The sequence below is a fragment of the Petromyzon marinus genome, chromosome 77 (genome assembly GCF_048934315.1).
Source record: "Petromyzon marinus isolate PM22_M1 ecotype Great Lakes invasive population chromosome 77, UKy_Petmar_22M1.pri1.0, whole genome shotgun sequence".
NCBI classification, from domain to species: Eukaryota; Metazoa; Chordata; class Hyperoartia; order Petromyzontiformes; family Petromyzontidae; genus Petromyzon; species Petromyzon marinus.
Genome location: NC_133743.1, coordinates 608309 through 636056, shown reverse-complemented (window position 1 = coordinate 636056; position 27748 = coordinate 608309). Strand labels below are relative to the sequence as shown.

Here is a 27748-nt window from a genome sequence, read left to right as displayed (position 1 = left end):
TCTCCGTCGGCAATGTATCCATCCCGGTAACGGCAGAGATCGCAGAGAACGGCATCGTCACCAACAAGGTCGTGTCCGTTCGTTCCGACAGTGACATCTCAGTGTGGGGCATGTCCAAACGATCTGCAACAACCGATGGGTTCATGATGATCCCTGAGCAAGAGCTGGGAACAGAATATTACGTAGTCGCTCCTGTGTCTGGTTCGTCAACGAACGAATTCGCGATAGTCAGTCCCTACAACAACGTGACGGTGCAGATTATCTTGAGCGGAAATGTTATTTTCAACGGTGTGACGTACTCCAACAATCTGAACATCACTCTACAAGAGAACGAGGTCGTGCAGTTCCAAGGATCCGCTCTAACTGGGACCAGGGTACTTTCGAGTCAACCTGTGGCCGTGTTCAGTGGAGATCGGTGCATCGCAGTCCACACAGCCTGCAATTTTGTGACAGAGCAGCTCTTGCCAGTACGACAGTGGGGCTCCTCTTACCTGGTCTTCCCTGTGTCCATCAAGTCAACAAATGACAGCGTCATCATCACCTCGCCTTCAAGCGCGAGCATCAGAGTCAATGTCAGTGTCGATGGGAATTTCACAACCTACACGTTGACCAATTATGGTCGCATCAGCGTTCCTATATATGCAAACCAGACTTTGTCTATAAACTCATCTGTGAACGTAGGGGTCATGTACATTTGCCAGGGTGGGTCTACAACTCTAGGGTATTCCATGGATCCGTTCCAGATGAACATCATACCGACCAGCAAGTTCTCTAACATGTACCTGTTTGCGACTCAACCAGATTTTATAAACATTTTAATCGTGATCGTCAAGGATGCGGACAAATGTGGGATCGTCATCAACAACAAGACACTGTGCGATAAGATCCAGTGGGTCCGGACAAGCGACCTCCAGTTCGTGGCCGGGGAGCTGAACCTGGGACTTGGGAATCAGCAGTTCCGTGTGGAACACGCGACTCAGACGTTTGGGCTCTACCTCTACGGGGTGGCATACTACGACTCATTTGGCTACGTCCTCGGCTACGGCAACCTAAGAGGTAACTAAATGCTGAGCATTTGAAACACGATCAGCCAGACTTGTAGCAAATCTAACTTCTACTGCTACAATTATTATTATTCCACTAACATACACGACGCCGTTACAACCCCCACCACCACCCTCGCGAACGCCGCTCCCCAATTGTGACCTCGCCCACATTTGATTGGCTTCCTGTTACCGTGGTGTGAAGACGTCACGATGCCTGTGCCATTACAGCTCCTCCCCCCCTGGTGGATGGGCTGAGTCTGTGCACAACTCAAGTTGTGGGCTGGGCAGTGGCGGCGTCCGCTGTGACTCATCCACTTGGATTGAGTATTTAATTGACAGCGGCTTCTCCCGTTATGGCCTCGCATGGAGACCCAGAGATGTACAGATACCCATGGACGTCCACAGTGACCCATAGACTCCCACAGATACCCACAGACTCCTACAGAGACCCATAGACTTACAAAGAGACCAAGAGATGTACAGATACCCATGGACGTGAACAGTGACCCTTAGACTCCCACAGATACCCACAGACTCCTACGGAGATCCATAGACTTACAAAGAGACCAAGAGATGTACAGATACCCATGGACGTCCACAGTGACCCATAGACTCCCACAGATACCCACAGACTCCTACAGAGACCCATAGACTTATAAAGAGACCAAGAGATGTACAGACACCCATGGACGTGAACAGTGACCCTCAGACTCCCACAGATACCCACAGACTCCTACGGAGATCCATAGACTTACAAAGAGACCAAGAGATGTACAGATACCCATGGACGTCCACAGTGACCCACAGACTCCCACAGATACCCACAGACTCCTACAGAGACCAATAGACTTACAAAGAGACCAAGAGATGTACAGATACCCATGGACTTCCACTGAGACGCACAAACTCGTACAGATACCCACAGACTAATACAGGGACCCATGGACCTACAAAGAGACCCAGAGATGTACAGATACCATTGACTTCCAAAGAGACGCACATACTCGTACAGATACCCACAGACTAATACAGGGACCCATGGACCTACAAAGAGACCCAGAGATATACAGATACCCATGGACTTCCACAGAGATGCACAGACTCCCACAGATACCCACAGACTCCTACAGAGACCCATAGACTTACAAAGAGACCAAGAGATGTACAGATACCCATGGACGTCCACAGTGACCCACAGACTCCCACAGATACCCACAGACTCTCACAGAGACCCATGGACCTACCAAGAGACCCAGAGATATACAGATACCCATGGACTTCCACTGAGACCCACAGACTCGTACAGATACCCACAGACTAATACAGGGACCCATGGACCTACCAAGAGACCCAGAGATATACAGATACCCATGGACTTCCACAGAGACCCACAGACTCCCACAGATACCCAACAGACTCCTACAGAGACCCATAGACTTCCAAAGAGACCAAGAGATGTACAGACACCCATGGACGTCCACTGAGATGCACAGACTCGTACAGATACCCACAGACTAATACAGAGGCCCATGGACCTATAAAGAGACCCAGAGATATACAGATACCCATGGACTTCCACTGAGACCCACACACTCGTACAGATACCCACAGACTAATACAGGGACCCATGGACCTACCAAGAGACCCAGAGATATACAGATACCCATGGACGTCCACAGTGACCCACAGACTTCCACAGAGACCCACAGACTCCTACAGATACCCATGGACTTCCACAGAGACCCAGAGACTTCTCTTCTTCCTCCACGCGTTTTTCCCACTCCACGTGGGGGCGTTCCTCCGCTCTCTTTGCCGACCTCCACGCCGCCCTGTTCCTGCGCTATCTCTCTTTCCGCTCCTTGGTTCACCACCACCACCACCACCACATCACATCACACCCACCACATCACACCCACCACATCACACCCACCACATCACACCCACCACATCACATCACACCCACCACATCACACCCACCAGATCACATCCACCACATCACACCCACCACATCACACCACTACATCACACCACCACATCACATCCACCACATCACACCACCACATCACACACACCACATCACACCACCACATCACACCGACCACATCACACCACTACATCACACCACCACATCACACCCACCACATCACACCCACCACATTACACCCACCACATCACACCCACATCACACCACATCCACCACATCACACCACATCACACCACCACATCACACCCACCACATCACACCACCGCATCGCACTCACCAAATCGCACTCACCACATCACACCACCACATCGCACTCACCACATCACACCACCACATCACACCACTACATCACACCACCACATCGCACCCACCACATCACACCCACCACATCACACCACCACCACTACATCACACCACCACATCACACCACCGCATCGCACTCACCACATCGCACTCACCACATCACACCATACCACATCACACCACCGCATCACACCACCACATCACACCACTACATCACACCACCACATCACATCCACATCACACCACCACATCACACCCACCACATCAAACCACCACATCACACCCACCACATCATACCACTACATCACACCACCACATCACACCCACCACATCACACCCACCACATCACACCCACATCACACCACATCACACCACATCACACCACCACATCACACCACCGCATCGCACTCACCACATCGCACTCTCCACATCGCACTCACCACATCACACCACCACATCGCACTCACCACATCACACCACCACATCACACCACCACCACTACATCACACCACCACATCACACCACCACATCACACCCACCACATCACACCACCACATCACACCACCACATCACACCCACCACATCACACCACCGCATCGCACTCACCACATCGCACCCACCACATCACACCACCACATCACACCACCACATCACACCACCACATCACACCACCACATCACACCACATCACACCCACCACATCACACCACCACATCACACCACCACATCGGACTCACCACATCACACCACCACCACTACATCACACCCACTACATCACATCCACCACATCACACGACTACATCACACCACCACATCACACCACATCACACCAGCACATCACACCCACCACATCACACCCACCACATCACACCACCGCATCGCACTCACAACATCGCACTCACCACATCACACCACCACATCACACCACTACATCACACCACCGCATCGCACCACCACATCACACCACCACATCACACCACCACATCACACCATACCACATCACACCACTACATCACACCACCACATCACACCACCACCACCACATCGCACTCACCACATCACACCACCACATCACACCACCACATCGCACCACCACATCACACCCACCACCACATCACACTGTAGACGCAGCTTTCCTGAACCAAAAAAATAAGCTACGCCTTAACTTGTGGGAGCAAAAAAGCCTGACGCGTTTTTGAGGTGTCTTAAGTCAAACTGTTTCCTTATTGCTTAGTTGCACAAAACGAGCGTTTTCTAAAGTTAAATCATCGCCTGTTCACGTACTGTGCCACCTCGTGGCACGGTCAAAAGACTGCATCCACTCGCTCACCACGGCCCTTCTTGTAGCTCCCCGTTTATACTGTACAAACCGGAAGTGACGTCTGGGTTTAACCAACGGAGCGTTTAACCGCAGGGGGGTTTCTACACAGTTGGGATATTCCAAATGAAATATAACCAGTCCGTCAACAAAGGTGTGACGGATGTACATCAAATGTATACACAGAAATAATACGCTCACTTTCTGTCTTTTGGCTCTTACACGCACCACCACATCGCATCCACCACATCACACCACTACATCACACCCACCACATCACACCACTACATCACACCCACCATATCACACCACTACATCACACCACTACATCACACCACCACATCACACCACATCACACCACCACACCACACCACCACATCACACCCACCACATCACACCACTACATCACACCATCACACCACCACATCACACCCACCACATCACACCACTACATCACACCACTACATCACACCACCACATCACACCCACTACATCACACCACTACATCACACCACTACATCACACCACTACATCACACCACCACATCACACCACTACATCACACCCACCACATCACACCACTACATCACACCCACCACATCACACCACTACATCGCCCCCCCCCCTCCCGCACCTCTTCTTCTGCCTTTCTTCCTCGCGATCCCCTTTCCATCAACTCGCATCGCTCGCCAGCCTCCAACCCACGCCATGTCCCTGTCGCCTCTCCCGCACGACCGAACCACACACAGAGCCCGTCGCTCTCTCCCTCTGTAGTGTAGTTTATAGTGTAGTGTAAAGTGTAGGGTGGTGTATAGTAGTGTAGTGTAAAGTGTAGGGTGGTGTATAGTAGTGTGGTGTATAGTAGTGTGGTGTAGTGTATAGTAGTGGGATGTATAGTGTAGTGTAAAGTGTAGGGTGGTGTATAGTAGTGTAGTGTATAGTGTAGTGTATAGTGTAGTGTATAGTGTAGTGTATAGTAGTGTGATGTATAGTGTAGTGTATAGTAGTGTAGTGTATAGTAGTGTAGTGTATAGTAGTGTGGTGTATAGTGTAGTGTATAGTGTAGTGTATAGTGTAGTGTATAGTAGTGTAGTGTATAGTAGTGTAGTTTATAGTGTAGTGTATAGTGTAGTGTATAGTAGTGTAGTGTATAGTGTAGTGTATAGTGTGTAGTGTATAGTGAAGTGTATAGTAGTGTGGTGTATAGTGTAGTGTATAGTGCAGTGTATAGTAGTGTAGTGTATAGTGTAGTGTAGTGTATAGTAGTGTAGTGTATAGTGTAGTGTATAGTGTAGTGTATAGTAGTGTGATGTATAGTGTAGTGTATAGTAGTGTAGTGTATAGTGTAGTGTATAGTAGTGTAGTGTATAGTAGTGTAGTGTATAGTAGTCCATTGTATAGTGTAGTGTATAGTAGTGTAGTGTATAGTGTAGTGTATAGTGTAGTGTACAGTGTAGTGTATAGTGTAGCGTATATTACTGACGTGTACATTGTAGCGCGGTGTATAGCAGTGTATAGTGTGTAGCATCAACACATCTCTTGGTGACTCCGATGGTCATCCTCCGCCTCCCCGCCCCGCTCCCCCCCTTTGACGATTCGTCCGGTGAAAGTAACTAAAGAGTGGCCCGCGATGCCCTAGGCGGAGTCTGTCGCATCAACCCATCCGGCGCGAGCGGCACCGTCCGCTTCGCCGATTTGCTCGCGAGGCCCAACGTCGGTGACTGCCTCTGGACCATAACCGGCGGGCCGGGTACGGCCGTGATCCTTCGCTTCCAGACGTTCAGGTAAGCGGCGGTTGTGGGGGGAAGGGAGGGAAGGGAAGGGAGGGGATGTATAGGTGCACTCACTCTGGCCCACAGGTTCGCAACCACGCGTCACGAAACGCTTCGGGCTGTTAAGAGTCCGCTCCGCCGATGAGCACGGATGTCCCTCGTACACGACGGCGGTGGAGGTTCAACACAACGTACACGTGTGCTCATGCTAGAGGGGGCGTAAGTACGAACGTCGGGTTCACCACCTAGTAGGCTTTCCCCGCCAATGTCATCCATATTCTTGGTTCTTTCGGTAAAGTCACCACCACGTTAGATAGGGAAACAATAAAATATTGAAAATATAAAACAATAAAATTGTTATTCTTGGTTCTTTCGGTAAAGTCACCACGTATAGAAGGGACACAATAAAATAATAAAAATATTAAACAATAAAATTATTATTATTGGTTCTTTCGGTAAAGTCACCACATATAGAAGGGAAACAATAAAATAATAAAAATATTAAACACAAAAATTATTATTCTTGGTTCTTTCGGTAAAGTGGAGGTAAAATAAGAAAAATATTAAACAATAAAATTATTTTGATTTAAAGCTTTCGTGACTGCAGTAATTCATATTCTTAGTTTTTTCGGTAAAGTCACGTTGAAGAGAAACAACAAAATAATAAAATAATTATAAAACAATAAAAAATTCTCACGACGTTTCGACCATAACTCAAACGGTTATGTTGTTTCTCTTCAACGTGACTTTACAGAAAAAACTAAGAATATAAATAAAATTATTATTATTGGTTCTTTCGGTAAAGTCACCACATATAGAAGGGAAACAATAAAATAATAAAAATATGAAACAATAAAATTATTATTCTTGGTTCTTTGGGTAAAGTCACCACGTTAGATAGGAAAACAATAAAATAATAAAAATATTAAACAATAAAATTATTATTCTTGGTTCTTTCGGTAAAGTCACCACGTATAGAAGGGAAACAATAAAATAATACAAATCTGAAACAATAAAATTATTATACTTGGTTCTTTCGGTAAAGTCACCACGTAGAAGGGAAACAATAAAATAATAAAAATATAAAACAATAAAATTATTATTCTTGGTTCTTTCGGTAAAGTCACCACGTTAGATAGGAAAACAATAAAATAATAAAAATATAAAACAATAAAATTATTATTCTTAGTTCTTTCGGTAAAGTCACCACGTAGAAGGGAAACAATAAAATATTAAAAATATAAAACAATAAAATTATTATTCTTGGTTCTTTCGGTAAAGTCACCACGTATAGAAGGGAAACAATTAAATAATACAAATATGAAACAATAACATTATTATACTTGGTTCTTTCGGTAAAGTCACCACGTAGAAGGGAAACAATAAAATATTAAAAATATAAAACAATAAAATTATTATTCTTGGTTCTTTCGGTAAAGTCACCACGTATAGAAGGGAAACAATAAAATAATAAAAATATGAAACAATAAAATTATTATACTTGGCTCTTTCGGTAAAGTCACCACGTAGAAGGGAAACAATAAAATATTAAAAATATAAAACAATAAAATTATTATTCTTGGTTCTTTCGGTAAAGTCACCACGTATAGAAGGGAAACAATAAAATAATAAAAATATGAAACAATAAAATTATTATACTTGGCTCTTTCGGTAAAGTCACCACGTAGAAGGGAAACAATAAAATAACAAAAATATTAAACAATAAAATTATTATTCTTGGTTATTTCGGTAAAGTCACCACGTTAGATAGGGAAACAATAAAATAATAAAAATATAAAACAATAAAATTATTAATCTTAGTTCTTTCGGTAAAGTCACCACGTATAGAAGGGAAACAATAAAATAATAAAAATATGAAACAATAAAATTATTATACTTGGTTCTTTCGGTAAAGTCACCACGTAGAAGGGAAACAATAAAATATTAAAAATATAAAACAATAAAATTATTATTCTTGGTTCTTTCGGTAAAGTCACCACGTATAGAAGGGAAACAATAAAATAATAAAAATATGAAACAATAAAATTATTATACTTGGTTCTTTCGGTAAAGTCACCACGTAGAAGGGAAACAATGAAATCATAAAAATATATAACAAGAAAATTTTCACGACGTTTCGACTGCAACACAAGCAATCTTTTATCCGTATGGTCACGAACCTTTCGAGGTTTCTCTCACGACGAGGTCATTCGTGCCAAATCTTTGACGCTCGCTCGTCCTCACAGTTTTGAAGGGTTTGCGGTCGTAACGGGAGCTCTGCTCAACGTAAAGCGTGGGTTTGACCCTTTCCGGCAATGCAGCTGCAGTTGCGATAAGACGTTAAAACACCAAACAGACGCGTGCTGCAAGGAATCACGTGCTGCATTAGCCACGTATGCTTGTGGTGAACATGCTCTGGTAGTGTATGATGATGATGATGATGCGTTGTCTCCGAAACTGATTGGTCCACGTCACCAGAGACGGCTTTCTTTTAGAGCCTAGTCGCAAACGGCGCTAGATCAGAGGACGCCAAAAAGGCGACCAGCACAAAGACAATGCCACTATCAATGGAATTGAGAGCTCGGGGTGAAAGCAGCTGATTCACGGGAACTTCCTTGCCACTAGCAAAATACAAGAATACGTTTGACCCTGTCTGGCAATAAAACGACTGCGTTGAGATGTTAAAAAAAAACACCAAACAGAAAACTTTTTTGCCAGGAATAATGTCACTGCGTTAGCCGCTTTCGCGACCAATATTATTCATGATAAAGGTTTTTGTTGGGTTAGATCGCGTTATTTCTAAATGTGTCGTAACCCTCCACCACCCGACACGGCCAATCAGCAAAAAAAAAGTGTCACGTTGACAAAAGACAAAATAGTTCACTACTTTAGCCCACCGGTGTGTCGAAGAGTGAATCCACAACGTTTACAGTTTGAGTTGTACTGCGACGTTTCGCTGGTGATTTACATCCAGCATCATCGGGCAATTCGCCGCCAGAATGGTAAAGCCCTCTCCACTTGCTCCCGGTCTTAAATAGACCAGCAGCAGGGTGACGTCATCATTTAACTCATTCAGGTGCAGTGATTAGAGGCTGAGGAGGGGGGAGGTGGTATTGTAATCATATAAACTAAAACATGCTCTGGTAGTATATGATGATGATGATGACGCGTTGTCTTTGAAACTGATTGGCCCACAACACCAGAGACGGCTTTATTTAGAGCCGAGTCTCAAACGGCGCCAGACCAGGGGACGACGCCGAAAGGCGACCAGCGCCAGGACAATGCCACCGTCGGGGCGTGTCACAGCAGCAGCTGTCCGCTGTCCACTCTCCGCTGTCCGCTGTCCACTCTCCGCTGTCCGCTGTCCGCTGTCCGCTGTCCGCTGTCCGCGCGAAGTCTGCAGGCGGGCGCCGAGGTCGTCTATGTCTACGACGGGCCATCCGCGGACTCGCCGCTCCTGGGGAAGTACGCCGGCGACGGAGTCCCAGCTCCCATCATCTCGTCCTCCAACGCCTTGTCCGTGAGGGCCACGTACGACACGCGGGGAGTCGCCGGCAACTTCAGCGCGTTTTACAGGGGTGAGTTTGATTTGTCTGTCTGTCTGTGTGTCTGTTTGTTTGTCTGTTTGTCTGTTTGTTTGTCTGTCTGTCTGTTTGTTTGTCTGTCTGTTTGTTTGTCTGTCTGTCTGTCTGTCTGTTTGTTTGTCTGTCTGTCTGTCTGTTTGTTTGTTTGTCTGTTTGTCTGTTTGTTTGTCTGTCTGTTTGTTTGTCTGTCTGTCTGTCTGTTTGTTTGTTTGTCTGTCTGTCTGTCTGTTTGTTTGTCTGTCTGTCTGTTTGTTTGTTTGTCTGTTTGTCTGTTTGTTTGTCTGTCTGTCTGTTTGTTTGTTTGTCTGTCTGTCTGTCTGTGTGTCTGTCTGTCTGTGTGTCTGTCTGTCTGTCTGTTTGTTTGTCTGTCTGTCTGTGTGTCTGCCTGTCTGTCTGTGTGTCTGTTTGTCTGTCTGTCTGTCTGTGTGTCTGTGTGTCTGTCTGTCTGTCTGTTTGTCTGTCTGCCTGCCTGTCTGTCTGTTTGTCTGTGTGTCTGTCTGTTTGTCTGTGTGTCTGTCTGTGTGTCTGTCTGTCTGTCTGTTTGTCTTGCTGCGATGACGCTGCGAGGCCCCTCGCTTGACTCGTTGAGCGCTCCCACGTGGCGGCGAGACTCCGGCGGGACTCACGAGAGGGCCGAGGCTTCCGTTCCGCGTCGCTGCGCCAGGGGGTGGGGTGGGGGGAGAGGCTCGGCCACCTTCCGATGTTAGTTGATGTTTTGGGCTCTCTGATTTTACATTAACCGGTTTCATTTCTCACCCTAACACGGCCGCTGAGCTCACCGAGCTCGAGGTTTTGGTTTTTTTTGCTTTGCGGTCCTCCATTAACGTGCTGATCTCTCACAGGAACACACCAATATGTCACATTAACATGCCAATATGTCACATTAACATGCCAATCGCTCACATTAACATGCCAATCTCTCACATTAACACGCCAATATCTGACATTAACGTGCCAATATCTCACACTAACATGCCAATATCTCACGTTAACACACCAATATCTCACATTAACGTGCCAATATCTCACATTAACATGCCAATATCTCACACTAACGTGCCGATCTCTCACAGGAACACGCCAATATCTCACATTAACATGCCAATATCTCACATTAACATGCCAATATCTCACATTAACATGCCAATATCTCACATTAACACGCCAATATCTGACATTAACGTGCCAATATCTCACACTAACATGCCAATATCTCACATTAACACACCAATATCTCACATTAACGTGCCAATATCTCACACTAACGTGCCGATCTCTCACAGGAACACGCCAATATCTCACATTAACATGCCAATATCTCACATTAACATGCCAATATCTCACATTAACATTCCAATCTCTCACATTAACATGCCAATATCTTACATTAACGTGCCAATATCTCACATTAACACGCCAATATCTCACATTAACACACCAATATCTCACATTAACGTGCCAATATCTCACATTAACATGCCAATCTCTCATTAACGTGCCAATATCTCACATTAACATGCCAATATCTCACATTAACATGCCAATATCTCACATTAACATGCCAATATCTCACATTAACGTGCCAATATCTCACATTAACATTCCAATCTCTCACATTAACATGCCAATATCTCACATTAACACGCCAATATATCACATTAACATGCCAAAATCTTACATTAACGTGCCAATATCTCACATTAACATGCCAATATCTCACATTAACGTGCCAATATCTCACATTAACATGCCAATATATCACATCAACACGCCAATATCTCACATTAACATTCCAATCTCTCACATTAACATGCCAATATCTCACATTAACACACCAATATCTCACATTAACGTGCCAATATCTCACATTAACATGCCAATATCTCACATTAAGGTGCCAATCTCTCACAGGAACACGGCCACCTCAGGGCGCCCGCCTTGGACCCCGCTCAACGATCTCACGTCAACTTGCTGACTCTTACCGGGCAGCCCTTTCAGTTTCAGTTTATTTTGGCGTAGCCCTGTGAGCCATTCGGCTCTTGAATCGGAGTGCCACCCCACAACAAACAACAAAGAAAAACAAAAACACGAACATTAAAAACATCTTAAAGTGACTACGTGTGTGACACTGTGCAAAACAGAAAATCCATGGGGAAAAAAAAAACAGCAAAAATTTTCCTGAAAAAAGCACCGTGTACACCACCAACGCCGTGTGAAAAAAATCCCAGTGGGAATGCAAGTCAAACAACAACAACAACTTTCGATTTAAAGCTTTCGTGACTGCAACGATTCATCTTCTTTGGTTCCTTCGGTAAAGTCACCACGTAGAATGAGAATAAAATAATAAATTGATAAAATAAAATAACACAGTAAAATTCTCACGACGTTTCGGGCCACAACACAAGCGGCCTTCATCAGGTGAAGGGACGAGGGACGAGACTGTCTAGAGGACGCTCCAGCGCTGTCCTCCAGACAGTCTCGTCCATTAACCTGATGAAGGCCGCTTGTGTTGTGGCCGAAACGTCGTGAGAATTTAATTGCGTCATTTTATTTTATCAATTTATTATTTTATTCTCATTCTACGTGGTGGTGACTTTACCGAAAGAACCAAAGAAGATGAATCCTTGCAGTCACGAATGCCTGAAATCGAAATCATCATCAGGTTATTGTTTCCCTTCTACGTGACTTTACCGAAAGAACCAAAGAAGATGAATCCTTGCAGTCACGAAAGCTTGAAATCGAAATCAAGCTCAGGTTATTGTTTCCCTTCTACGTGACTTTACCGAAAGAACCAAAGAAGATGAATCCTTGCAGTCACGAAAGCTTGAAATCGAAATCATCATCAGGTTATTGTTTCCCTTCTACGTGACTTTACCGAAAGAACAAAAGAAGATGAATCCTATAGTGACGAAAGCTTGAAATCGAAATCATCATCAGGTTATTGTTTCCCTTCTACGTGACTTTACCGAAAGAACCAAAGAAGATGAATCCTTGCAGTCACGAAAGCTTCAAATCGAACGTTTGCGTTGTGATCGAGACGTCATCGTTTTTATTTTTTTACTTTTTGTTATCTTTTCCATTCGCACCTTTCTCCATGGTTCTTTCGGTAAAAGCCACGTGGGGTATAAAACAAAATAAACAAATCACGATTTTTCCCACCTGATGACGGACTTCTTGTGCTTGCGGCCGAAACGTCCTGATCTATTTTATTTTTTTCTATACCTGCGCGATGACTTTGCCGAAAGACCCAAAGAATACGGCATCTATACATTCACGCGATCTAAGCCCACCCCACCCCAACCCCCCCCCCACCCCCACTCCCCACAAATAAAACCAGCTATGGCTGTGGGACCGGGCCTGTTTTCATTAATTATTTCGGTTAAACAAAAAAAAACATAGTCTATATATATCGGCAAAACATTGTTATTGATATTAAAGATGGGGAAAAGGGGCCATATACAACACCCCCCCCCCACACTCCCCACAAATAACACCTGCATCACGGAAGTATGAATGCGTCGTAACCCTCCACCACCTCCACCACCGCCAGTGGGGTCACCGTGCAGGGAGACGCTCGTCGGCGGCCAGGGCTCGCTGTCATCGTCCAACTTCTCCGCGGCCGGCGAGAGGAGCGCCCTGTGCCGGTGGACCGTCCAGGTGGACCCCAGATACGAGGTCAAGCTGAGGTTCCAGCAATTCAAGTGAGCTCTCGATTGGGGAGGGAAGGTGTGGACCCCCCAGAAACCAGGTCAAGCTGAGGTTCCAGCACTTCAAGTGAGCTCTCGATTGGGGAGGGGCGCGGTGGACCCCACAGATACCAGGTCAAGCTGAGGTTCCAGCAATTCAAGTGAGCTCTCGATTGGGTAGGGGCACGGTGGACCCCACAGATACCAGGTCAAGCTGAGGTTCCAGCAATTCAAGTGAGCTCTCGATTGGGGAGGGGCCGGGTGGACCCCATAGATACCAGGTCAAGCTGAGGTTCCAGCAATTCAAGTGAGCTCTCGATTGGGTAGGGGCACGGTGGACCCCACAGATACCAGGTCAAGCTGAGGTTCCAGCAATTCAAGTGAGCTCTCGATTGGGGAGGGGCGCGGTGGACCCCACAGATACCAGGTCAAGCTGAGGTTCCAGCAATTCAAGTGAGCTCTTGATTGGGGAGGGGCCGTGTGGACCCCACAGATACCAGGTCAAGCTGAGGTTCCAGCAATTCAAGTGAGCTCTCGATTGGGGAGGGGCGCGGTGGACCCCACAGATACCAGGTCAAGCTGAGGTTCCAGCAATTCAAGTGAGCTCTCGATTTGGGAGGGGCGCGGTGGACCCCATAGATACCAGGTCAAGCTGAGGTTCCAGCAATTCAAGTGAGCTCTCTATTGGGGAAGGGCGGTGTGGACCCCACAGATACCAGGTCAAGCTGAGGTTCCAGCAATTCAAGTAAGCTCTCGATTGGGGAGGGGCGGGGTGGACCCCACAGATACCAGGTCAAGCTGAGGTTCCAGCAATTCAAGTGAGCTCTCGATTGGGGAGGGGCGCGGTGGACCCCATAGATACCAGGTCAAGCTGAGGTTCCAGCAATTCAAGTGAGCTCTCGATTGGGTAGGGGCGCGGTGGACCCCACAGATACCAGGTCAAGCTGAGGTTCCAGCAATTCAAGTGAGCTCTCGATTGGGGAGGGGCCGGGTGGACCCCACAGATACCAGGTCAAGCTGAGGTTCCAGCAATTCAAGTGAGCTCTCGATTGGGTAGGGGCACGGTGGACCCCACAGATACCAGGTCAAGCTGAGGTTCCAGCAATTCAAGTGAGCTCTCGATTGGGGAGGGGCCGTGTGGACCCCACAGATACCAGGTCAAGCTGAGGTTCCCGCAATTCAAGTGAGCTCTCGATTGGGGAGGGAAGGGGTGGACCCCACAGATACCAGGTCAAGCTGAGGTTCCAGCAATTCAAGTGAGCTCTCGATTGGGGAGGGGCGGTGTGGACCCCACAGATACCAGGTCAAGCTGAGGTTCCAGCAATTCAAGTGAGCTCTCGATTGGGTAGGGGTGCGGTGGACCCCACAGATACCAGGTCAAGCTGAGGTTCCAGCAATTCAAGTGAGCTCTCGATTGGGAAGGGCGGGGTGGACCCCACAGATACCAGGTCAAGCTGAGGTTCCAGCAATTCAAGTGAGCTCTCGATTGGGGAGGGGCCGTGTGGACCCCACAGATACCAGGTCAAGCTGAGGTTCCCGCAATTCAAGTGAGCTCTCGATTTGGTGAACGGCACACGTGGGTCGCGGTTAGAAGTTCGGCACGCCCTGCGCAGCTGTACACGACTACGCTGCACTATAGGGCTGCACGCGGCTATACGCGACAGTACGTGTGTGTATGTGTGTGTACGCGTGTGTGTGTGTGTAGCTGTGTGCGTGTGTACGTGTGTGTGTGTGTACCTGTGTGCGTGTGTACGTGTGTGTGTGTACACCTGTGTGCGTGTGTACGTGTGTGTGTGTATACCTGTGTGCGTGTGTACGTGTGTGTGTGTATACCTGTGTGCGTGTGTACGTGTGTGTGTGTGTGCTATATACTATACTATACACGGCATTGCTATACACCACACTACACACGACTATGCACTTCTATACGTGCAACACTACACACCACACATACTCGTGCACGCTACACTACACACTACACATACTCGTACATGCCACACCACACACACTCGTACATGCTACACTACACATACTCGTACATGCTACACTACACATACTCGTACATGCTACACCACACACACTCGTACATGCTACACTACACACTACACGTGCTCGTACATGCTACACTACACACACTCGTACATGCTACACTACACACTACACATACTCGTACATGCTACACTACACACACTCGTACATGCTACACTACGCACCACACATACTCGTACATGCTACACTACACACTACACATACTCGTACATGCTACACTACACACTACACACGCTCGTACATGCTACACTATACACTACACATACTCGTACATGTTACACTACACACACTCGTACATGCTACACTACGCACCACACATACTCGTACATGCTACACTACACACTACACATACTCGTACATGCTACACTACACACTACACACACTCGTACATGCTACACTACACACTACACGTGCTCGTACATGCTACACTACACACTACACATACTCGTACATGCTACACTACACACTACACGTGCCCGTACATGCTACACCACACATACTCGTATATGCCACACTACACACACTCGTACATGCTACACTACACACTACACATACTCGTACATGCTACACCACACACACTCGTACATGCTACACCACACATACTCGTACATGCTACACTACACACTACACATACTCGTACATGCTACACTACACACTACACATACTCGTACATACAACGCCACACATACTCGTACATGCTACACTACACACACTCGTACATGCTACACTACACACTACACACACTCGTACATGCTACACTACACACTACACATACTCGTACATGCTACACCACACACACTCGTACATGTTACACTACACACTACACATACTCGTACATGCTACACTACACACACTCGTACATGCTACACTACACACTACACACACTCGTACATGCTACACTACGCACAACACACACTCGTACATGCTACACCACACACACTCGTACATGCTACACCACACACACTCGTGCATGCTACACTACACATACTCGTACATGCTACACTACACACTACACGTGCTCGTACATGCTACACTACACACCACACGTGCTCGTACATGCTACACTACACACATACTCGTACATGCTACACTACACACTACACACACTCGTACATGCTACACTACGCACCACACGTGCTCTAACATGCTACGCCACACAACCCTCGCTCTCCCACCGCCGCAGCTTGTCTTCCGACCCCGACTGCGTGGACGAGTCGCTGACCGTCTACGACGACAACGGCGACTCGCTGGGCGTGTTCTGCGGCGGCGGCGTCGTGAGACCGCCCGGCCTGCGCTCGTCCGCCAACAGACTCCACCTCGTGCTCGACTCTCTGTGGGGGCTTCAAGGTGAGGCCACGGGGGGAGGGGAGGGGAGGGGGAAGGGGGGTGGGTGGTGTCCGCCATGTTCCCCTTCTCCTGTGCGAGGGAGCGGGAGTTGAGGGGTGGGAGGGACAGATTCAACTAAATTGACGACAATAACAACAACAACAACAACGATCACAACAACAACACTAATGACGTTAGGGAGGTTGTGTCGTCTGTCCTCAGGAGGAGTGGGGCGACCTCCACAACAGCCAAGCACCAGGGCTGTGCGAAAGTTTATTCGCGTCCTTCGGGAGGGCAGTGGCACGTCTGTGATTACGACCAGACACGCGTCACCCTCATCACCCTCCATGTCTTAGGCAGCGTCACAAATCTCACGCAAATCTTACTCAGCGTCACAAATCTCACGCAAATCTTACTCAGCGTCACAAATCTCACACAAATCTTACTCAGCGTCACAAATCTCACACAAATCTTACTCAGCATCACAAATCTCACACAAATCTTACTCAGCGTCACAAATCTCACACAAATCTTACTCAGCGTCACAAATCTCACACAAATCTTACTCAGCATCACAAATCTCACACAAATCTTACTCAGCGTCACAAATCTCACACAAATCTTACTCAGCGTCACAAATTTCACACAAATCTTACTCAGCGTCCTAAATCTCACACAAATCTTACTCAGCGTCACAAATCTCACACAAATCTTACTCAGCGTCACAAATCTCACACAAATCTTACTCAGCGTCAAAAATCTCACACACATCTTACTCAGCGTCACAAATCTCACACAAATCTTACTCAGCGTCACAAATCTCACACAAATCTTACTCAGCGTCACAAATCTCACGCAAATCTTACTCAGCATCACAAATCTCACGCAAATCTTACTCAGCATCACAAATCTCACGCAAATCTTACTCAGCGTCACAAATCTCACGCAAATCTTACTCAGCGTCACAAATCTCACGCAAATCTTACTCAGCGTCACAAATCTCACACAAATCTTACTCAGCGTCACAAATCTCACGCAAATCTTACTCAGCGTCACAAATCTCACACAAATCTTACTCAGCGTCACAAATCTCACGCAAATCTTACTCAGCGTCACAAATCTCACGCAAATCTTACTCAGCGTCACAAATCTCACGCAAATCTTACTCAGCGTCACAAATCTCACGCAAATCTTACTCAGCATCACAAATCTCACGCAAATCTTACTCAGCGTCACAAATCTCACACAAATCTTACTCAGCGTCAAAAATCTCACACAAATCTTACTCAGCGTCACAAATCTCACACAAATCTTACTCAGCATCACAAATCTCACACAAATCTTACTCAGCATCACAAATCTCACACAAATCTTACTCAGCATCACAAATCTCACGCAAATCTTACTCAGCGTCACAAATCTCACACAAATCTTACTCAGCGTGACAAATCTCACACAAATCTTACTCAGCGTCACAAATCTTACACAAATCTTTCTCAGCGTCACAAATCTCACACAAATCTTACTCAGCGTCACAAATCTCACACAAATCTTACTCAGCGTCACAAATCTCACACATATCTTACTCAGCGTGACAAATCTCACACAAATCTTTCTCAGCATCACAAATCTCACACAAATCTTACTCAGCGTCACAAATCTCACACAAATCTTACTCAGCGTCACAAATCTCACACAAATCTTACTCAGCGTCACAAATCTCACACAAATCTTACTCAGCGTCACAAATCTCACACAAATCTTACTCAGCGTCACAAATCTCACACAAATCTTACTCAACGTCACAAATCTCACACAAATCTTACTCAGTGTCACAAATCTCACACAAATCTTACTCAGCGTCACAAATCTACACAAATCTTACTCAGCGTCACAAATCTCACACAAATCTTTCTCAGCGTCACAAATCTCACACAAATCTTACTCAGCGTCACAAATCTCACGCAAATCTTACTCAGCGTCACAAATCTCACGCAAATCTTACTCAGCGTCACAAATCTCACGCAAATCTTACTCAGCATCACAAATCTCACGCAAATCTTACTCAGCGTCACAAATCTCACGCAAATCTTACTCAGCGTCACAAATCTCACACAAATCTTACTCAGCGTCCTAAATCTCACATAAATCTTACTCAGCGTCACAAATCTCACACAAATCTTACTCAGCGTCACAAATCTCACACAAATCTTACTCAGCGTCAAAAATCTCACACACATCTTACTCAGCATCACAAATCTCACGCAAATCTTACTCAGCATCACAAATCTCACGCAAATCTTACTCAGCGTCACAAATCTCACGCAAATCTTACTCAGCGTCACAAATCTCACGCAAATCTTACTCAGCGTCACAAATCTCACACAAATCTTACTCAGCGTCACAAATCTCACGCAAATCTTACTCAGCGTCACAAATCTCACGCAAATCTTACTCAGCGTCACAAATCTCACGCAAATCTTACTCAGCGTCACAAATCTCACGCAAATCTTACTCAGCATCACAAATCTCACGGAAATCTTACTCAGCGTCACAAATCTCACACAAATCTTACTCAGCGTCAAAAATCTCACACAAATCTTACTCAGCGTCACAAATCTCACACAAATCTTACTCAGCATCACAAATCTCACACAAATCTTACTCAGCATCACAAATCTCACACAAATCTTACTCAGCATCACAAATCTCACGCAAATCTTACTCAGCGTCACAAATCTCACACAAATCTTACTCAGCGTGACAAATCTCACACAAATCTTACTCAGCGTCACAAATCTTACACAAATCTTTCTCAGCGTCACAAATCTCACACAAATCTTACTCAGTGTCACAAATCTCACACAAATCTTACTCAGCGTCACAAATCTCACACATATCTTACTCAGCGTGACAAATCTCACACAAATCTTTCTCAGCATCACAAATCTCACACAAATCTTACTCAGCGTCACAAATCTCACACAAATCTTACTCAGCGTCACAAATCTCACACAAATCTTACTCAGCGTCACAAATCTCACACAAATCTTACTCAGCGTCACAAATCTCACACAAATCTTACTCAGCGTCATAAATCTCACGCAAATCTTACTCAGTGTCACAAATCTCACACAAATCTTACTCAGCGTCACAAATCTACACAAATCTTACTCAGCGTCACAAATCTCACACAAATCTTACTCAGCGTCACAAATTTCACATAAATCTTACTCAGCGTCACAAATCTCACGCAAATCTTACTCAGCGTCACAAATCTCACGCAAATCTTACTCAGCGTCACAAATCTCACGCAAATCTTACTCAGCGTCACAAATCTCACGCAAATCTTACTCAGCGTCACAAATCTCACGCAAATCTTACTCAGCGTCACAAATCTCACACAAATCTTACTCAGCGTAACAAATCTCACACAAATCTTACTCAGCGTCACAAATCTCACACAAATCTTACTCAGCGTCACAAATCTCACGCAAATCTTACTCAGCGTCACAAATCTCACACAAATCTTACTCAGCGTCACAAATCTCACACAAATCTTACTCAGCGTCACAAATTTCACACAAATCTTACTCAGCATCCCAAATCTCACGCAAATCTTACTCAGCATCACAAATATCACACAAATCTTACTCAGCATCACAAATCTACACAAATCTTACTCAGCGTCACAAATCTCACACAAATCTTACTCAGCGTCACAAATCTCACACAAATCTTACTCAACGTCATAAATCTCACACAAATCTTACTCAGCATCACAAATCTCACACAAATCTTACTCAGCATCACAAATCTCACACAAATCGTACTCAGCGTCACAAATCTCACACACATCTTACTCAGCGTCACAAATCTCACACAAATCTTACTCAACGTCACCAATCTCACACAAATCTTACTCAGCGTCACAAATCTCACACAAATCATACTCAGTGTCACAAATCTCACACAAATCTTACTCAGCGTCACAAATCTACACAAATCTTACTCAGCGTCACAAATCTCACACAAATCTTTCTCAGCGTCACAAATCTCACACAAATCTTACTCAGCGTCACAAATCTCACGCAAATCTTAGTCAGCGTCACAAATCTCACGCAAATCTTACTCAGCGTCACAAATCTCACGCAAATCTTACTCAGCGTCACAAATCTCACACAAATCTTACTCAGCGTCACAAATCTCACGCAAATCTTACTCAGCGTCAAAATTTCACACAAATCTTACTCAGCGTCACAAATCTCACACAAATCTTACTCAGCATCACAAATCTCACACAAATCTTACTCAGCATCACAAATCTCACACAAATCTTACTCAGCATCACAAATCTCACGCAAATCTTACTCAGCGTCACAAATCTCACACAAATCTTACTCAGCGTGACAAATCTCACACAAATCTTACTCAGCGTCACAAATCTTACACAAATCTTTCTCAGCGTCACAAATCTCACACAAATCTTACTCAGCGTCACAAATCTCACACAAATCTTACTCAGCGTCACAAATCTCACGCAAATGTTACTCAGCGTCACAAATCTCACACAAATCTTACTCAGCGTCACAAATCTCACACAAATCTTTCTCAGCGTCACAAATCTCACACAAATCTTACTCAGCGTCACAAATCTCACACAAATCTTACTCAGCATCACAAATCTCACACAAATCTTACTCAGCGTCACAAATCTCACACAAATCTTACTCAGCGTCACAAATCTCACACAAATCTTACTCAGCGTCACAAATCTCACACAAATCTTACTCAGCGTCACAAATCTCACGCAAATCTTACTCAGCGTCACAAATCTCACGCAAATCTTACTCAGCGTCACAAATCTCACACAAATCTTACTCAGCGTCACAAATCTCACACAAATCTTACTCAGCATCACAAATCTCACACAAATCTTACTCAGCGTCACAAATCTCACGCAAATCTTACTCAGCGTCACAAATCTCACGCAAATCTTACTCAGCGTCACAAATCTCACGCAAATCTTACTCAGCGTCACAAATTTCACACAAATCTTACTCAGCGTCACAAGTCTCACGCAAATCTTACTCAGCGTCACAAATCTCACACAAATCTTACTCAGCGTCACAAATCTCACGCAAATCTTACTCAGCGTCACAAATCTCACACAAATCTTACTCAGCGTCACAAATCTCACGCAAATCTTACTCAGCGTCACAAATCTCACGCAAATCTTACTCAGCGTCACAAATCTCACGCAAATCTTACTCACGTCACAAATCTCACGCAAATCTTACTCAGCATCACAAATCTCACACAAATCTTACTCAGCATCACAAATCTCACACAAATCTTACTCAGCATCACAAATCTCACGCAAATCTTACTCAGCGTCACAAATCTCACACAAATCTTACTCAGCGTGACAAATCTCACACAAATCTTACTCAGCGTCACAAATCTTACACAAATCTTTCTCAGCGTCACAAATCTCACACAAATCTTACTCAGCGTCACAAATCTCACACAAATCTTACTCAGCGTCACAAATCTCACACATATCTTACTCAGCGTGACAAATCTCACACAAATCTTTCTCAGCATCACAAATCTCACACAAATCTTACTCAGCGTCACAAATCTCACACAAATCTTACTCAGCGTCACAAATCTCACACAAATCTTACTCAGCGTCACAAATCTCACACAAATCTTACTCAGCGTCACAAATCTCACACAAATCTTACTCAGCGTCACAAATCTCACACAAATCTTACTCAACGTCACAAATCTCACACAAATCTTACTCAGTGTCACAAATCTCACACAAATCTTACTCAGCGTCACAAATCTACACAAATCTTACTCAGCGTCACAAATCTCACACAAATCTTTCTCAGCATCACAAATCTCACACAAATCTTACTCAGCGTCACAAATCTCACGCAAATCTTACTCAGCGTCACAAATCTCACGCAAATCTTACTCAGCGTCACAAATCTCACGCAAATCTTACTCAGCATCACAAATCTCACGCAAATCTTACTCAGCGTCACAAATCTCACGCAAATCTTACTCAGCGTCACAAATCTCACACAAATCTTACTCAGCGTCACAAATCTCACACAAATCTTACTCAGCGTCACAAATTTCACACAAATCTTACTCAGCGTCCTAAATCTCACACAAATCTTACTCAGCGTCATAAATCTCACACAAATCTTACTCAGCGTCACAAATCTCACACAAATCTTACTCAGCGTCAAAAATCTCACACACATCTTACTCAGCGTCACAAATCTCACACAAATCTTACTCAGCGTCACAAATCTCACACAAATCTTACTCAGCGTCACAAATCTCACGCAAATCTTACTCAGCATCACAAATCTCACGCAAATCTTACTCAGCATCACAAATCTCACGCAAATCTTACTCAGCGTCACAAATCTCACGCAAATCTTACTCAGCGTCACAAATCTCACGCAAATCTTACTCAGCGTCACAAATCTCACACAAATCTTACTCAGCGTCACAAATCTCACGCAAATCTTACTCAGCGTCACAAATCTCACGCAAATCTTACTCAGCGTCAAAATTTCACACAAATCTTACTCAGCGTCACAAATCTCACACAAATCTTACTCAGCATCACAAATCTCACACAAATCTTACTCAGCATCACAAACCTCACACAAATCTTACTCAGCATCACAAATCTCACGCAAATCTTACTCAGCGTCACAAATCTCACACAAATCTTACTCAGCGTGACAAATCTCACACAAATCTTACTCAGCGTCACAAATCTTACACAAATCTTTCTCAGCGTCACAAATCTCACACAAATCTTACTCAGCGTCACAAATCTCACACAAATCTTACTCAGCGTCACAAATCTCACACATATCTTACTCAGCGTGACAAATCTCACACAAATCTTTCTCAGCGTCACAAATCTCACACAAATCTTACTCAGCGTCACAAATCTCACACAAATCTTACTCAGCATCACAAATCTCACACAAATCTTACTCAGCGTCACAAATCTCACACAAATCTTACTCAGCGTCACAAATCTCACACAAATCTTACTCAGCGTCACAAATCTCACACAAATCTTACTCAGCGTCACAAATCTCACGCAAATCTTACTCAGCGTCACAAATCTCACGCAAATCTTACTCAGCGTCACAAATCTCACACAAATCTTACTCAGCGTCACAAATCTCACACAAATCTTACTCAGCATCACAAATCTCACACAAATCTTACTCAGCGTCACAAATCTCACGCAAATCTTACTCAGCGTCACAAATCTCACGCAAATCTTACTCAGCGTCACAAATCTCACGCAAATCTTACTCAGCGTCACAAATCTCACACACATCTTACTCAGCGTCACAAATCTCACACAAATCTTACTCAGCGTCACAAATCTCACACAAATCTTACTCAGCGTCACAAATCTCACACAAATCTTACTCAGCGTCACAAATCTCACACAAATCTTACTCAGCCCCCCCCGTCCCACGCGTCGCACTGCTATCGAAACTTCCCCGAAACTCCGCAACTCGAGTTTGTTAAAGGAAGTTAAATAACTTTGTTTGTTTGTCTTTGTTGTTGTTGTTGTTTATTGCACAGGGGACGGAGTTGTCGTGAACTTTGAAACGATGAATCCCATTAAGGTCTCGACTAGTGAGTACGGAGCAACAGAGCCGAGTGCACCTCACTGGATCACAAAGCCGCGTTGCTTCGACACGTTTTCAGCTGTGAAACTCGATTCGAGGCCTTTCGTGACTGCAGGAACTGCTCTTTGGGTACTTTCGGTAAAGTGACGTCGAGCGAAATTAAATAATGATTGAGTACGACGTTTCGATCGCAACACGGGCAACCATCATCAGGTAGAAATGAATGAGGAAACAAACGTAGCAAAAACTTGGAAATATAATGCGATACAACACAGAGAGTCGGCCAACACAACAGTCAACACCCCACCTGGTTGATTAACGTCCTTCCAAAGATTGCTAAATTTGAGAGACAAAACATAGACACGGAGACAGACAGACAGGCAGAGAGAGACTCAGACAGAGGCACACAGAGAGACACACAACATAGACACACAGAGAGAGACACAAGCAGAGAGAGACTCACACAGAGACACACAGAGAGAGACACACAACATAGAAACACAGAGAGAGACACAACATAGACACACAGAGAGAGACACAAGCAGAGAGAGACTCACACAGAGACACACAGAGAGAGACACAAGCAGAGAGAGACTCACACAGAGACGCACAGAGAGAGACACACAACATAGACACACAGAGAGACACACAACATAGACACGGAGACAGACACACAGACAAGCAGAGAGAGACTCACACGGAGACACACAGAGAGAGACACACAACATAGACACACAGAGAGAGACACACAACATAGAAACACAGAGAGAGACACACAACATAGACACACAGGGAGACACACAAGCAGAGAGAGACAACACAGAGACACACAGAGAGAGACTCACACAGACACACAGAGAGAGAGACTCACACAGAGACACACAGAGAGAGACACACAACATAGACACACAGGGAGACACACAAGCAGAGAGAGACTCACACAGAGACACACAGAGAAAGACACACAACATAGACACACAGAGAGACACACAAGCAGAGAGAGACTCACACAGAGACACACAGAGAGAGACACACAACATAGAAACACAGAGAGAGGCACACAACATAGACACACAGGGAGACACACAAGCAGAGAGAGACAACACAGAGACACGTAGAGAGACTCACACAGAGACACACAGAGAGAGACTCCCACAGAGACACACAGAGAGAGACACACAACATAGACACACAGGGAGACACAAAAGCAGAGAGAGACTCACACAGAGACACACAGAGAAAGACACACAACATAGACACACAGAGAGACACACAAGCAGAGAGAGACTCACACAGAGACACACAGAGAGAGACACACAACATAGAAACACAGAGAGAGACACACAACATAGACACACAGGGATACACACAAGCAGAGAGAGAGACAACACAGAGACACACAGAGAGAGACTCACACAGAGACACACAAGCAGAGACTCACACAGAGACACACAGAGAGAGACACACAACATAGACACACAGGGAGACACACAAGCAGAGAAAGACTCACACAGAGACACACAGAGAGACACACAACATAGACACACAGAGAGACACACAAGCAGAAAGAGACTCACACAGAGAGAGACACACAACATAGAAACACAGAGAGAGACACACAACATAGACACACAGGGAGACACACAAGCAGAGAGAGACAACACAGAGACACACAGAGAGAGACTCACACAGAGACACACAGAGAGAGACTCACACAGAGACACACACAGAGAGAGAGAGACACACAACATAGACACACAGGGAGACACACAAGCAGAGAAAGACTCACACAGAGACACAGAGAGAGACACACAACATAGACACGGAGACAGACAGACAAGCAGAGAGAGACTCACACGTAGACACAGAGAGAGACACACACAACATAGACACACAGGGAGACACACAAGCAGAGAGAGACAACACAGAGACACACAGAGAAAGACACACAACATAGACACACAGAGAGACACACAAGCAGAGAGAGACTCACACAGAGACACACAGAGAGAGACACACAACATAGAAACACAGAGAGAGGCACACAACATAGACACACAGGGAGACACACAAGCAGAGAGAGACAACACAGAGACACGTAGAGAGACTCACACAGAGACACACAGAGAGAGACTCACACAGAGACACACAGAGAGACACACACAACATAGACACACAGGGAGACACAAAAGCAGAGAGAGACTCACACAGAGACACACAGAGAAAGACACACAACATAGACACACAGAGAGACACACAAGCAGAGAGAGACTCACACAGAGACACACAGAGAGAGACACACAACATAGAAACACAGAGAGAGACACACAACATAGACACACAGGGATACACACAAGCAGAGAGAGAGACAACACAGAGACACACAGAGAGAGACTCACACAGAGACACACAAGCAGAGACTCACACAGAGACACACAGAGAGAGACACACAACATAGACACACAGGAAGACACACAAGCAGAGAAAGACTCACACAGAGACACACAGAGAGACACACAACATAGACACACAGAGAGACACACAAGCAGAAAGAGACTCACACAGAGAGAGACACACAACATAGAAACACAGAGAGAGACACACAACATAGACACACAGGGAGACACACAAGCAGAGAGAGACAACACAGAGACACACAGAGAGAGACTCACACAGAGACACACAGAGAGAGACTCACACAGAGACACACAGAGAGAGAGACACACAACATAGACACACAGGGAGATACACAAGCAGAGAGAGACTCACACAGAGACACACAGAGAAAGACACACAACATAGACACACAGGGAGACACACAAGCAGAGAGAGACAACACAGAGACACACAGAGAGAGACTCACACAGAGACACACAGAGAGAGACTCACACAGAGACACACACAGAGAGAGAGAGACACACAACATAGACACACAGGGAGACACACAAGCAGAGAAAGACTCACACAGAGACACAGAGAGAGACACAC

General features: G+C 45.3%; 1 protein-coding gene and 1 long non-coding RNA gene across 2 annotated transcripts in view; both read left to right on the top strand.

Moving 5' to 3' along the window:
* The first annotated feature begins 802 nt into the window (after positions 1–802).
* LOC142907302 (uncharacterized) lies at positions 803–9993 on the top strand. Its single transcript, XR_012930924.1, has 3 exons — positions 803–1056; positions 6289–6433; positions 9818–9993. It is a non-coding gene; the product is annotated as an uncharacterized LOC142907302 (long non-coding RNA).
* Positions 9994–13518: 3525 nt separating this feature from the next.
* LOC142907330 (chymotrypsinogen B-like) overlaps positions 13519–27748 on the top strand; it is a 34104-nt gene continuing 19874 nt past the window's right edge. Inside the window, exons 1-3 of the mRNA XM_076056741.1 lie at positions 13519–13706; positions 16924–17087; positions 24714–24767. Coding sequence (XP_075912856.1) covers positions 13519–13706; positions 16924–17087; positions 24714–24767 — 406 coding nt within the window. The remainder of the gene's footprint in view (positions 13707–16923; positions 17088–24713; positions 24768–27748) is intronic.